Source organism: Amblyomma maculatum, chromosome 1 (assembly GCF_055883805.1).
Source record: "Amblyomma maculatum isolate TAMU_Amacu chromosome 1, ASM5588380v1, whole genome shotgun sequence".
Lineage (NCBI taxonomy): Eukaryota > Metazoa > Arthropoda > Arachnida > Ixodida > Ixodidae > Amblyomma > Amblyomma maculatum.
In genome coordinates this window covers 426362659-426378128 of record NC_139344.1, presented here as the reverse complement: position 1 = coordinate 426378128, position 15470 = coordinate 426362659, and the positions used below count along the sequence as shown (strand labels likewise).

The 15470-nt window shown below is 45.2% G+C and overlaps 1 protein-coding gene across 2 annotated transcripts in view; it reads left to right on the top strand.

Annotated features, from left to right (window-relative positions):
* Window positions 1–15470, top strand: part of LOC146209300 (phospholipid-transporting ATPase ABCA3-like) — a 117729-nt gene that overhangs the window by 95556 nt on the left and 6703 nt on the right. For both annotated transcript variants that reach the window (XM_084599227.1, XM_084599235.1), the window contains 4 exons: window positions 128–286; window positions 1741–1922; window positions 11333–11506; window positions 13267–13489. In XM_084599227.1, the coding sequence (XP_084455353.1) occupies window positions 128–286; window positions 1741–1922; window positions 11333–11506; window positions 13267–13489 (738 nt within the window). The remainder of the gene's footprint in view (window positions 1–127; window positions 287–1740; window positions 1923–11332; window positions 11507–13266; window positions 13490–15470) is intronic.

Sequence of the window (15470 nt, the reverse complement as noted above, 5' to 3'; positions counted from 1 at the left end):
AAGCGCTGACCTGCTCCTATTGATGGTTCTTGCCGTTCTAGTGTTGCGGCATCTAGATGAAGCTTCGCATTAATGGCCGCGCGAGTGATTCAAAGGTTCGTTTCTTCTTGGGCGTCTTCGTACGCAGGGACTCAGCTTCACGGTGCGTACGGGTGAGTGCTTTGGCCTTCTGGGTGTCAACGGTGCGGGCAAGACTACCACGTTCAGCCTGCTGACGGGACAGATGCTGCCTCACTGGGGGGACGCATACATCGCCGGATTCTCCATCGTCCACCACACAGCACAGGTTGGCTGAGCGAGCGGGCACATCAGCGACCCACTCCATGCCGCACAATGGTGTTGTCGCGGTTTTGTCGGAATATGAAAAGCAGGCAGACATCTGAATGGAAATTTATGATACGGGTAAAGCCGCTGTGTTATGTATTGTACTTTGTGGTCTCGACAGTAGGTAAGCCGTTATTTAATGTTTTTCTGCTTTAAAGAGCACACAAAACTATCGCAGGCAACTCCGGCTCTGCGTAAGGTCTCAGCTCTCTCTGTAGCTCTTAGGCACTGAAAGTGTGATACATAATGTGGTCTTCAAATACCTGCCTATATCATAGCCAACAGCAGGCTTGTGACATTGCTGCGATCAATTATACGCATTAGTATTTATTTTCTGAAACTTTGATCACGCCGAACGAATAGAGCGGCTGCATATGCCGAATTTTTGAACCGGACAGCATTTTGTGTTTGGATACCTGAAGAAGGATCATTATTAGAAGCAAGAAGTAGGCTAGAGAACCGGGATCAAATTTCGCTCTACGCAACAGCACATGGGAAGGAAAAAGGCTAGGCGTGGCATTCTTTCACTTGAGAGAGTGGAGTCAATGAGCGAAAGCGCAGGTGTTGACATTCTTGTCAAAACGAATAAGAAATGGGTATCAATCGGTGTAGGAACTTCGAAGGCAAGATAACTAGGTGTGATGAATTAGAGTTCAATAGACTGCCAGCACGGTACGAGGCAACAAAAAATTAGGAGGCAGAGAAAACTTTTAAGCATACGGGAATAAGGTGGCTTTCGCGTCATAAGTTGAATTGGTTTGGTTTATTTATGTGCTTCAACGTCTATGAGAGACGCCGTAGTGAAGGACGCTAGAAAGTTCAACCACCTGGGTTTCTTCAACGTGCACCGAAATTGCACAAGATACAGACCATTTACATTTCGGCTCCGAAAAACGGCCGCTGTAGGGAAAGGTTTCTGTCCTGTTCTGTCCGTAGCTTTGCTTATACTGGTGGAAATTATTGGTTTGGATTGTGGGGTTTAACATCCCAAAGCGACTCAGGCTATGAGAGACCCTGTTGTGGAAAGCTTCGGAAATTTCGACCACCTGGGGTTCTTTGACGTGCACCGACATCGCGCAGTACACGGACGCCTTGCTTGTCGGCGCCATTTAAAGGCCGCCGTCGAGGCCGGAATTCGCTCCCGCATCCTTGGGCACAGTATTCGAGCGCCCTAACAACTGCGCCACCTCGGCGTGGAAAATGCATGGCGATGACTGGCTAAAAGTATTAGATTACCGGTGCAGCTAGGTAAAGTAACGAAAGTTGCTTGCATATGTGAAATACGAGTTCACTCCCATTAGGTAAACTTGTAAATGTATATTCTATGGTGGTCATTGTCGTCTAACGGTAGTCGCACTTCTAGCGTTCTGTGTACAAAAAGAGAGAGCACTCTGACTTCTTTCTAACCTGGCGCAGTGCCGTCGCTACATGGGCTACTGTCCGCAGCGGGAGGGACTCCTGGACATGCTGACGGGGATGGAGACGCTGGTGCTCTTTGGGCGCCTCAGGGGACTGCCTCTGACGCATCATTACCTCAACGCGCTGCTCTACATCTTCCGCCTCAGGGAGATCTCCGACTATCGGGTGGGCACGTACAGGTGCGTCGCGGTAATACAGGATAACTACAGGGAGTGGAATGAGTGAAATATCGCTCCATATGTCGATTATAGGAAATATACCTCAAAACTAGTCACTCTTCAGGGTGACTAGCGATTATTGGTATTTATTTATACTGGACCTGATTTCCTAAACTTGTCGTGTTCCTAGCTCCTTTCGTTTCAACTGCGACGGAGACAAAGTAAGATGCTTGCCTGAAAGAACTCGTTAAAAGACCAGCACGAACAGGGGCTCTCAGTGCACATAAAGTGTACTTGCTTTCCAAGTATGTTAAGCGAGTGAGTTCTGTTTAGCGATTGATAGATGTATTGTCTGTAACGTTCGCTGTGAACGTGTGCTACCATTTTTCATTGAACATAAAGCAAACGTTTTTGCATCATCCCCACATTAACCGAATAGATCCTGTTTTCTCTTTGACTTTAAACATCATTTATGTATTACAGGACAGCGCTTGCCCTCATCGCTGTAGTATTCGTATCAGTCGCGGCCTCTTTCGTAGAATTGTTGAAATAAGTACACGAACACTAAACCAACACTTTTTGTGTCATTACGCATATAAACCTAGTAATCAATCAAAATTTGGTGGTATAGTCAATATCGTTTAATGAACGAATTTGCTAGTGCGATTTCAATATAGAAATGCTCGGTGCTCTGCGACCATGTCATCTGCAATCGTTATTCAGAACCACCTCGCTTTCTACAGGGCCCCTGAGCAGTGTGCCAGTTTTGTGCAGCACACTTGGTCACCAGACATCCTGTTTTATTGTTATTATTGTTCCCGGAAAAAAAAAATAAGAACAAAGATTCGCTCTAGTCCGGCATATAAGAATTTAAAATTCACTGCCAGCTTGGATTGCATAGCAAACATTTCATGCAACTTTGTTAACTGCAGCTTTATTTTGTTTCCCTCAGAGCAGCAATTTCAGCAGAGTTTATATTAAGAGTGAAGAGGGGGTTTGTAATTTTAATCGTAATTTAATTTAGGTGCAATTTACTGATAAATCACATATACATGAGACAAGCCTTGTTATATTCTCTACTAAACAGCAAAATTGATCAGTGAAGCTTTTGTGAACTGGATCCATAAAACAGAACGCGTACTCTGAAACCAGAAAGAAGGAACAGAATATATGCAAAAATAGCTGTCGCCCCTGTGTGCCCGTATATCGGCAAATAAGGGCAGAAAGAGAAGTGCACTTTTAAGCACCACTATTACCGCCAAAGGTAAAACATAAATAGTATTCACTATTGCCCTCTGCCATGCGTGGATGCTTATCTTGGCCTTAAATAGCGATTGCATTAACAATGGTTCAAGGCAGAATCGCACATTGCTGCTGGCACGTAGCATAACCAGTACTCAAAAGGTATAAAATAGTTGTAAAAGTTGTAGCCCCTCATCAGCTATGTCGGGATGACTGGCCGTGGAAGGAGACAGATCTTTTAACCTTGGAAGCATATAAAATCAAGGATGCGCTGCATTCACCAGCGACAGTTCGCTCAGCGAATCTGCAAGAGAGTATTAGGATGGGATAAGGGGTGTTACACAGAAATCCACAACTACTACAACATCGGCTCTTTTGTTGCTGCTGGCTGACATATGCGCAAATATGCAGGGCAAATAATGTTCAGTTCGATTCCTTCTTTTCAGCCACTTCCAGCTTTTCTGTTTTCGAATGAATCATAAGCCGTTCTCTTTAGGTTAAGAAATTCTGTTTTCAACTTCTCTGAACGAAATTTCGCTTTCTGGCTAAAGTTATGAGAAGAAGATACAATTTTTTATGCAGGCTGCTTATTAATGACGACCCAAGAAAGAAAGAAGTCTCGTTAAGAACTTTCTGTTACATTCTTTGTTTCACTTATCACTCAATCGTGCTAGCTGGATTAGCCGTTAGGGCAAATCGCGCCAGATTTAATTTTGCTTTTGTTTTTCAGTAGAGCACAATTGCTGGGGAACAAAACAAAACAGTGCTAACCCTGCAGAAGTGGTGTCCTGAGGAAAGTACATTGGCTTATCAACAAAAAGCCGATGGAAAATCGCTCTTGACAATGCATTGTGGACAATGCGAGAATTTGAATCAATTTTATCATTGTCTACTCTGCATTTACCATATTACCTTTGTAAAGCAGTATTTGGTGACAACACAATAATTATGGCACACATTGGAGGTTGAAGGCAACGCCCTCTTGAATTGGATTCGTGAGCTATAGTACACCCAGCGGATAAAACGCCACGAACATTGAGGATAAAACTCCGGCTTGTTTCTTGACAATAAAAAGTACTAGAAAGTGCTAAAAAGGCACTGTAGCGAAAGTGGCGCTTACAGGGCAGGTCCGATTGCCGAGAAAGTAAGGTTTACGTTTACAATACATAACGTAACGTGACACAAAGAAAGGCGGCGGGGGAACCAGCCACTCACGCCGGGTACCTCGACAGGCTCAATCTCGAGGCTCGCCACAGGTGCGCCTCCGCTGCAGGGCAAAGATGAACGACGCAGGCATGACTTGGTCGGGAAATGTCACTACGGGCTGGGACGGGCCGTCGCTCAACGGTGCCCGCCGGCATCATGTCCTAGTGCTGCGGTATTCCTAAACAAATTCCCGCGAGGCACTGTGTGCATTTAATTATCAGTCCCGGGCTCTCTGGGCCTAGTTGCTGACAGCTGTACGGTATTTGAGTTTCCTCGGGCAGCCCAGAAGCTCCGCCCACTAACCAGTGAAGCTGCCGGGCCACCGGCCATTTTGAGGTAACGCATTCTGAGTTCCTTGTTTCTGCATACGATATTGTGCGCTGGACAAGGATATAACTCTCTAAGCAGCTGTAAGACTTTTGAAGCTTGCATACTTCGCTTTCTTGTCTTGAATATATCTACAGACGGAAGCGTCCAGAGCCGCGAGCACGGATTATTTTGTCGTGCTGCCCAGTTCACCTGTCTCGTGATCGTTTCAGCGTGCAGGTCTGAAAGCGTCGCAAGCGAACTGCTTTGTGCTCGAGCAGCTAACGTTGTAAATGCTTTTGCAAACGCTTTCGTCTGCTTTCGAGCGAAGTGAGCTGGGCTCTTGGTACAACTTCGTGAGCAGCAACGGCAAGAAAACCTTGCCAAACAGAAGTCTGTAAAACACTTCCCATTCCGGCATGTCACGCTCCGTTCGCGGAAACTACCGATTGATTCCTGCCTCAGTTATCTATCTTCAGTATTACACGCACGCTAAAAGATAAACGTGTGCGCGGCATCACTGCGAAATAATTGAGTCATGGCTGGCGCCGGCTCCTAAGAGCGCTTGTGAGCGGAAGATGAAGCTTGCAAGGTCATGTGACCATCAGGTTGCTGCCTGTCAGAGCGGAAGCAAAGACCTGCCAGCAAGTAGTCCTGCGACTGGAAAATCGAATGTACGCCCTCCCACTTTATTAACCTAAATGCGCGAGCGTCGACCGCAGAGTCGATAAGCGCTGTATGACGGAGAACAGCGGCGAAATAAGCTAGAATACGCGCTTGCGCGCAATGAGCACTCCGGTGCAGCTGTCCTCTGCCAGGCTGTTCTGGGAACGGGACCTCACCTGTGATTTTTTTTAAGCACCGTTATCGTCATCATCCTTTTTCTTTTGTGAACGCTTCCACCAAGTTGTAGATAAGCGGTCAGGTGGTAGCGATAGAGCTGGATGGAATGCAATATACGCCCGCTGATTATACTAAATGCGTATCAGCATTTTGTTTCTTTTTGCTATAGGTCACGTAGCACTTTCCTGCGGCAAATGAAGTATCTACCACTCGAAGTCGTGCTGAACAGGAACTTTTAACTTGCAAAGAAAAGCGCAGACGCATTGCCAATGTCATAACAGAAATAAAAAAGAAAGCAGGCGGTACCACGTGGCCGTTTCTAATCTTTCCCAACGGCATGCAGAAAACAGAAGGAAATGCGATAACGCACAAAAAAAGCAGGTGGGATTGGATCCGGTTCCCGTAACAGCCTGGTGGAGGACAGCTGCACCGGAGTGCTCATTGCGCACTTGCGCGTATTCTCGCTCATTTCGCCGCGTGTTCCGTCGTAAGGCGCTTATCTACTCGGCAGTCGACGCTCGTGCGTTCGGGTTAAAAATGTGGGAGGGTGTATACATACCCACCTCTTGCTCCGCGCTTATCAAGTTTCGTTGCCTAGATCCATCAGATACTACACCACGGCCGGGAATGCGCTGTAGTGGAGCATCTGGGTGCACTCGCAGTATGGAAAAGAAAAGAGAGCGTGGCGCATAGGCTTTCGTGCCGAGGATGTCAGTGGGCGAGGAAGCTCAGAAGGTATAGGGTAGAACGATGGGAAGGCAATAGCTACCCAGTATGAAGGGGAACCGAACAGGGCTGAAGTGAAATCCTCAGTTTGCGAGCCAAGCCTACGTTTCGACAAGAGAAATAGTCTGCGTCTTGCCCAGACGGTGTTTCCTTAATGAAACGTTTACTTGGCTTGCAAACGTAGCCCCCGCCTTAATCCTGAATCGGTTCTCTTCCGTTAGAGTATAAGTCACTCATTACAAGTCATACTATAACCATGGCAAAGTAGGGTTGGTTGAAGGAACAGCAGTACTCTGTTAGGCAGATTGGAGCCGTATTTCGGAAATCGGCAAAATCCATTTCGCTCCAGGACGAATGAAGCGGCTGGGCTAAAGCCAAAAGGACGCTCAGTTGTGGATGTGTCGGGAAGCGACCGGAAAGTCCGATGTTGCAAGGAGATGTATCACATAGCAACATGGAATGTAAGATCTATGACGCAAGGTAAACTGGATATCGTCAAGCGAGAAATGGACAGATTGAACATTGATATCTTGGGTATCAGCGAGCTCAAGTGGACAGGAATGGGAGAATTTAACCCCGGCGACCATTATGTCTTTTATTGTGGGCACGAATCCAAGAGAAGAAATGGGGTCGCTCTCATAGTAAACAGAAGAATGGGCAAAGCAGTGCTAGGGTACAACCCCAAAAACGACCGAATGATTTCACTTCGGATCCAAGGTCACCCTTTCAACATAACAGTTATCCAAGTCTATGCACCGACCACTACTGCTGAAGAAGCTGACGTTGAGAGATTTTATGCGGACCTACAATGCCTTTTAGACCGCACCCCATCATCAGACGTCGTTTTTCTCATAGGAGACTGGAATACTAAGGTAGGGAGTGAAGAAATATCCGGAATTACAGGCAAGTTCGGTCTTGGTGAGCCAAATGAAGCTGGGCAGAGGCTAGTAGAGTTTTGTCAAGAAAACAACCTGACCATAGCGAATACTCATTTTCAACAGCACAAGAGGCGCCTGTACACATGGACTTCGCCGGACGGTCTGTACAGGAATCAGATCGATTATATTATTTGCCGACAGAGATGGAGAAGCGCTATACAAGCAGTAAAAACAAGGCCTGGGGCAGATTGTGGCACCGATCAACAGCTTCTTGTTGCCAAGATTAAGCTTCGATTGAGGAAAACGCAGAAAACTAGAAGGCCTTTCAGGTATAATCTGGATCAAGTTCCATTAGAATATGCTGTTGAAGTGAGGAATCGATTTCAAGAATTAGATCTAGAAGACAAAGAGCCCGAAGAGATGTGGACTGATGTTCGTGATATAATACAAGAAGTTGCTACTAAGGTAGTTCCAAAGCAAAAGAAATGCAAGAAAGCAAACTGGTTATCTGATGAGGCTTTGCAATTACCTGAGGAAAGGAGGATGGCAAAAGTTATGGGGGAAAGAGAAAGATACAAGGTTCTCAATGCGGATTTTCAGAAAATAGCAAGGAGAGATAAGAATGCCTTCCTGAACATACAGTGCCAAGCAGTTGAGGACAACAGCCAATTAAGGAACACAAGAGCTCTATATAAGACAGTCAAAGATATCAAAGGAAGCTTCTGTGCTAAGATGGGCGTGATAAAGGACAAACGAGGCAAGGACCTCACTGAAGCCGCAGAGATAAAGAAGAGGTGGCAGGAATACACAGAAGAACTGTACAAGAAGGACCCGAATGTGCAAACCCAACATAAGACGGTTGTGATCACTGACCTCGAGCCGGGCATCCTGAAGAGTGAAGTTGAATGGGCCTTAGCCAGCCTTGCTAAGAACAAAGCTAGCGGAATTGATAGCATTCCAGCTGAGTTGCTTCAAAACCTCAACCATGACGCTGTTAACATTCTGCATACATTATGTCAGAAGATTTGGACAACCCTGCAGTGGCCACAGGATTGGAGGAGGTCAGTTTACATCCCCATTCCAAAGAAAGGCAGTGCCAAAGATTGTTCCAACTACCGCACGATCGCGCTTATTTCGCATGCTGGCAAGGTGATGTTGAAAATCCTCCAAGGTAGGCTGCAGCAGTATGTGGATCGGGAGCTTCCGGACGTGCAAGCTGGGTTTCGCAAGGGCAGAGGAACTAGAGACCAAGTTGCCAACCTTCGCTGGATCATGGAAAAAGCAAGAGAGTTCCAGAATCCCATCTACTTCTGCTTTATTGATTATGCGAAAGCGTTTGACTGCGTAGATCACAACAGATTGTGGCAAGCTCTCCAAGAGATGGCAGTTCCAATTCACCTCATCTATCTCCTCAGGAACCTGTATGAAGAGCAAGAGGCCACAGTCAGAACTGGGCATGGTCTTACTGATTGGTTTCCGATTGAGAAAGGAGTGAGGCAAGGCTGCATACTGTCGCCCTGACTATTTAACCTATATGCAGAGTGCATCATGAGGAAGGCTGGTCTGGACGAGTCTTCAGCTGGAGTGAAGATTGCTGGAAAACGTATCAACAACCCTAGATATGCGGATGATACCACTTTAATGGCAGAAAGTGAAGCGGAACTCAAGAGACTTCTGATGCGCGTACAAGAAGAGAGTGAGAAGTTTGGGCTTAAACTGAACATTAAAAAGACAAAGATCATGGCGTCTTGCCCTATCAAGTCCTGGAGCATCAAGGGACAAGAAGTGGAAGCTGTGACAGATTTTCTCTTCTTGGGCTCCAAGATTACCTCGGAAGGAGACTGCAGCCATGAAATTAGAAGACGCCTGCTTCTGGGAAAGAGAGCAATGGTTAGCCTTGACCGCCTAGTAAAGAGCAGAGACATTAGTCTGCCAACCAAGATCCGTATAACTCGTGCTATGGTCTTTCCAGTTGTGATGTATGGATGCGAGAGTTGGACTGTGAAAAAGGCTGACTGCCGAAGAATTGGCGCGTTTGAATTGTGGTGCTGGCGAAGACTCTTGAGAGTTCCTTGGACTGCCAGAAGATCAAATCAGTCAATATTGTCGACCATAAACCCTGACTGCTCATTGGAGGGTCAAATTCTAAAGTTAAAGCTCAGCTACTTTGGTCATCTGATGAGAAGAGAGGAGTCGCTGGAGAAAGATTTGATGTTGGGAAAGGTTGAGGGTGGCCGGAGAAGGGGTAGGCAGCGAACGCGATGGTTAGATGGCATCCTCGAGGCACTGCAGATGAAGCTATGTGATGTTAGGAAGATAGTGAGAGACCGGAAAGCGTGGCGTGACATGGTCAATAGGGTCACGAAGAGTCGGACACGACTGAACGACTGAACTGAACTGATGGCAGAAAGCCTTTCGCATTAAAAATTCAGCGTTGCCTTACACACGCGTCATAAAATCCAGGCAATATTTTCTACAATGTGCCTAGCGGTTATTAGACATGTTGAGTTTGGCTCGGTCCGGACGCACTGCCCAATGATTAGGTCACTCGACTACTAGTCCAAACGACACGGGTTCGGTCTCAGTAGTGGCAGCCGTTTCTCTATGCTGGCGAAAAAAGACGCCCGTGGTCTTTGCGATATCAACCAGATGTTCTAAATTTCCGCAACGTGAGTCGCGTTAGGATGTCATAAGTAATTTTGACCAGTCTTCGTAGTCGTCTCTTTTTTTTTTGTTAATCCTGCTTCGTCATCGTTATTTTGCTCGGCCATTTTGACCTTGCTGAGACTTGCGTGGTAGTACTCATAATGCCTTGCTATGCTTAGTCGCAATGTAATGCCATTTCTGGCTCTAGTCATTGTTATAGTACCTATTTACGTATCCTTTATTTTTGCCACCATTCTTCGCCTGTTTTTGTTTCACTGAAACTTGCTCATTTATTCTGCCGAAATGCACTGTTAACTTTAGTCATCAAACAGATTATGATAAATGTGGTTTCGTATGTTTTATATGGCTGAGCGTCCCAAAGCCACTCAGTCTAACAGGGACGTACTGAATGAATTCGGATAATTGTGACAGCCTGGGGACGTTTAACACAGGCAAGTATAGCACACTAAATGGGTGCCTAGCGCTTCGGCCTTATTGAAACGTCACAATCACGGTCACGTTCGAACTGGGCTCCCTCGGCTCAGTAGTCGAGTGTCCCAACTACAAGTCCACCACGGCGTAGGACCAGTTTGTCAACTGCAACTCATATCGCCATTTCCGGCTCGCCTGTTCACCTTATCACGTATTGTAGTACAAGCATTACCCATCGAACTTTCGTACAGACCACCACGGAAAGTTATCTCATCGCGGCACTGACCGTTTCCGTGTTACAAGACGCAAAAGTCTGCAGAACAATTCCGAATAGTTTATGGCAACGGTAAAGGCATGCTGTCGCTGCACATATTGTGTTATCCAGATTTATCGACAGTAGCTCAACAAATTGCCGCAGTTATTTAGATGCGTTCGCGACCAGTCATCGGTGAGAAGTCAGCTGCCTGCGTAGTATATAAAATCTAGATAATGAAACGAGGAATACTGAGTGCTGATGTATTCGAGGATCAGAAATATAGTTTTGCACATTGAAGAAAACAGCACTCACCGAAGTAACAGAGGAAAAGAGGAACATAAATTACAAAAACATTTACGCTACGGCATCGTAACGCTATTGTACATTTCACGTGGTCGCAATTACTCCATAGCCCTCCACTACAGCTCCTCTTTCTCTTTCCACTTTCACTCCCACCTTCCTCCTTTCCGTTACGGTGTGGGACCGGTGTCCACAAAGCAAGTGTGACCGATACTGCGCCTTTCCCTTCCTGTGAACCAAAACAACAACGTCTTCCTACACGCTTCCTGCATGCTGCACCACTTCTTATAGCACAGGTTCGTCCAGTCTTAGTGCGAACACGCGAACAGGAGGCAGCTCTCTTAATGCGCCATTGCACTTGTCTGCAATGTACTGAAGTAAAATGACAGGCCATGTGAAGCGCCGCCCCCCGAACGATCTGTTTCGACATGCGGCCCCATTGGACGCAATGAGGCTTTGAAAATACCAACCACCTGCTCGCCTGTTATCACTAGGAGTTGACGATCCTGTACATTATCGCACTGTGGCTACCACACCCGCACACTGCGCTACAAATAAGGCTGGAAGAAGCTGCATATTTGGTCGTTGTTTTCCAGTACTGGAAATCGGCGCAAGCTGTCCCTGTGTATCGCCATGATGGGCCTGCCGAGGATAATTCTGCTGGACGAGCCGTACGCGGGCATCTCGACCACAGCTCGCAGGGCCATCGTCCACTACATCCGCACTCTGCAGAGAGTTTCCAAGATCTCCATCTTGCTGAGCTCACACATGTATGTTAGTGCCAAACGCGACAACTATAAACGGTGGCCTGTCTTCTCGCATACATAAAAGTTTTTTGAACCAGAGTATTTTTTTCAGTAGCTATATCCACATTACAGGAGGTTCTAAAGAATTGAAGTGTATTCAAGTACTGCTGCAATAAACTGAAAGCAGGTTTCAAAAGTTGTGAAGACATGAGCCTCAATTATCTTCAGTATTACTGCATGAACTTGAGCTTTTCAAATTTAGCCAATATATTCTGCAATTCAAAAAGTTCACTCACGGTTACTGTATACCGGATATTTTGTTTTGGGCAGTAGACGAGTAGCAATTAGGGTAGAACTTGGTGATTAGAATGTTGACTAAAGTTTTCTTATCAATGCTTTAACTACGAGGCAAAATATTACAGTCCAAACTGGAAGATCGTCAACGTCATATGTGATCCCTGTTTGTATATTTGTTCGTGACGTCATGAGATCTATATGAAACGCTCAAAATGCGCATTTGAGAGCGCGTTGAGTTAGCCTGCAAATTTTTGTATTTATTTTATTATAATATGTATTATGCGTGGCAAGATTCGCGACGCTATGTTAACTTCAATAATACCAAATAGAGAAACAGCAGCTACATTTTAAGCGCTAGAAATGTCATAGATGCTCTGCCGAAAATTTGCAATGCCAGACAGCCAGCTAAACAAGTTTTCACAGGCTTATTTTTACGGTCGCCAATTCGAAGCAATGATCAAGATCCATCCCGTGCATACGTTCCCCTTGCTGTAAAACACCTGCACGGACCCAATACTCCAATCATCTGTACTTTTCAAATTATGTTAGTATACGATTAATAACCTCACCCTGCATATGCATAGAAAACTAACGGTCACGCATTCGACAGAGAACTGATTCTATCTGTCTTCATTTTAGTTATTTTAGCCTTCCTTATTAGATAACTATAAGAAGTTTGCTTTTTGAACTGATTATTAAAATGCCTAGGAAGCATTTGCTGCATTTTGAGGAGGTCGTACCTGCACAAAGTATTGCTGCCGTCCTTATGCTTTACTATAATGTACGTCAGAAAATCTCGTTCATTATTTTGCCACATGAAAACTGAATTCAGCAGTGCGCCCGAAAGCCTGAATGGAAGTTGGAACACCAGTGGTAGGTAATGCACTGACCGCAGCATGCAAAAAAGCCCACGAATTACTCCCCACAGGCTCATAAGTAAATTAAGTAGTATCTATGCTGGAGGGAACCTAGGTTACCTAAGAATTATTGTCCTATATTTTTAATTGGCTTGGTATTGAACACATAGTTTGCCAAAATAAGTCAAAGCGTACAATCTTAACAAGCGCTACACTTTTTTAACTGCCTTGTCATGTCACAAAACACGACTCAGTGACTAAGGAATGGTTCCCACATCTCTAAAATATGGAACATGTTTGCAAGAATCTGTGCTAGTCAGAGTATGAGCAAAAATGTCTTCGCTGGACTGACGAGTCTAGGCGATAGGTTTCTACAGCGGTCCAGGGAATACAGTTGGTGAAAGCAAACTCCTATAGCAAGAATAAGAACACTTTGCGTTAAAGTAGGTCTGCCAGAGGGGCATCTATCGTTCACGCCGTTGTTCAACTTGCCACTTCGGTGCTGTGCAATGGCTGGAAATGTAAGAATGTAAATTCTTTATTCGGGAAAGGAAAGATGCTTTGTTTGGTGAACAGTCAGCATCAAATAACTGAATGTGTTCAAGTAACAACACTTTCTGTCGCCATCAGCCTGTCCGACGTGGAATTCCTGTGCAAACGGATCGCCATCTTGGACGGCGGTCGACTGCAGTGCCTCGGGTCCCTGGCGCAGCTGAAGGCGAAGTTCGGCAAGGGCTACACCATCACTGTGAAGACGTATCCGGACAAAAAGCAGGACTTCGGATACCAGCAGGAGGTGGCCGACCACGTGATCAGAACCTTTCCCCAGGCGGAGCTGGTGCATACGTATGAGGTGCATAGTGCTTTTTTGCTTTTTTTGCATTCTAGGGCACTGAGTAAAACGATGCTTGAGAAGAGAAGCCAGGAACGTATGTAAAATATTTCTTGCTGTTATATTTTAATAAGATAGAGGTGTTTATGGTGAACACCGGTTAGGAATATGAAATTCCCAACAAGCAAAATTAGAAAGAGCTGACGGGAAGTCATAGTTCGCATGGCAAAACTGAATCTCCGAAAAACTGGAGGCGACACAAAAGGAGAAGGGAAAGAAGGGTGCTGAAAATGGTGTCGGGGACGGGCGTCCTGAGGAAATTCAGACAGGAAGTGCGGAGCAGAAAGTGAAAGCACGAAAATAAAGAGTAAAAGGTGATATGAAGTACTGAGAAGAAAGGTGTTTTGTGTGTTCTCTTATGATTTTGATTTGCTGTGAGCAATGCAAGACCTTAATAAATGACTACGTCATCAAATGAATGCATCTAAGGGATTCCAAGTTAACTCATGATCTGTTGCTGTCTCTCGGTCGCGAGACTTTAAACGCGCAGACTAGAGACATCTCTTCGGCTTTTCCCGCTCTTGCAGATTTGAAGCTTGATTAGGATAATGGTTTAAACTATTTGATGTCATGACCACGTAGATTACAATATTTCGGAACTGCCTTCTGATGTCTTTGCTACGCACGGTGGCCATTCATTGTTGCGCCCACTGACTGGCCTCCTCTTCCGATATATTTTTATCAGAAGGAACCTTGAAGAATGTGCACAGTTAAAGCTAGTCTTTACGTTGAATTTGAGGTCACTTACCCTATTTCTAGCGGTATTATCGCTTTGTAGATGCTTGCAAGTTTTACAATTACTCCGAGAGTGCGCTTATTATCGGCGGGGATGAGAGCCCGAGTCTAGCATATTCTAGGATAGTTTTGAAGTTAGTATTGCGTCTGCGTGACACCCTTGGTGCTTCAGAAAATATTTTCTTGATACGTTTGCTGCTAGTTAAAGTAGAGCGGTATTTCCCAGAATTGTTTGAAATACGTCTGTTCGTTTTATTCCCGTTGCTCGCTGAAAAACTGCTTAGGAAGGTTGGGGATGGTTCCTGTGAATTAGTGCGTGCTGCAATTATTTAAGGCGTTTCAAGCATTTACCATTGTCGTCACGCATGCTGCTGTGGAACGTTGCTTGCCCTAAAAATATGCCTTACTGAGAGTGCCTCCTAGGACGGCTGGTAAAATGTAAGAATTAATGTAGTTCTGTAGGCTTGTTGTAGTGCGTAATTTTACGTTGACTTTCTAAACGAAACCTGGTGTAAGGACACCACACTCAGAAATTGATCACTTCTTTTCAGAGGTTTTCATACTTTTAAGTAGAAATTCAGTCAATCCTTTAGTGATTTAGGCTCAAGGTAAAACCGTGGTTCAGCATTTTAAATGTTGTGGCACCCATGGCCGTTATCAATCTAATCAGCCAATGCCATTGTTTGCTTATGGCTATCTTCAGTTTTTTTCCTGCCGGTAAAACGAATTTCGGAAGTTAATTAAGTATCGTTTTCAAAACATCACTGCGGGTCTCCCAAAGTCTCTTGGGCTCTTTTCTTGTCACCTCAAAGACATATATGGACAATGTTACTGGTCAGTTCTATTTGCACTTACCGCAAGACTCACAGTGCCGCTCTCTAAACTGAGCGACTGAGCTTTGATGGCTTAGTGGTAAGCGTGCTGTTCTGGAATCAAAGAATCGATGGCTCCAATTGGCATTTGGTAACCCTGAATACAATGCTCACATGAAAAGTTCGCGCCAACAGCAGCTACAACAATCTTGTATAAATGTGGAGGTTTTTCGTGTGCGTGAAATTATTTGAGAAATATCGAGTCGCGTGTCACATCACAACTTTAAATCCAAGTGGCGGCGGCATTATGCCACCGACTACCTTGTGAATGATACAGAAAAATTCCTACATACTATTATCCCCAATAACAATAGTACAACTTTCACTTACCTTTT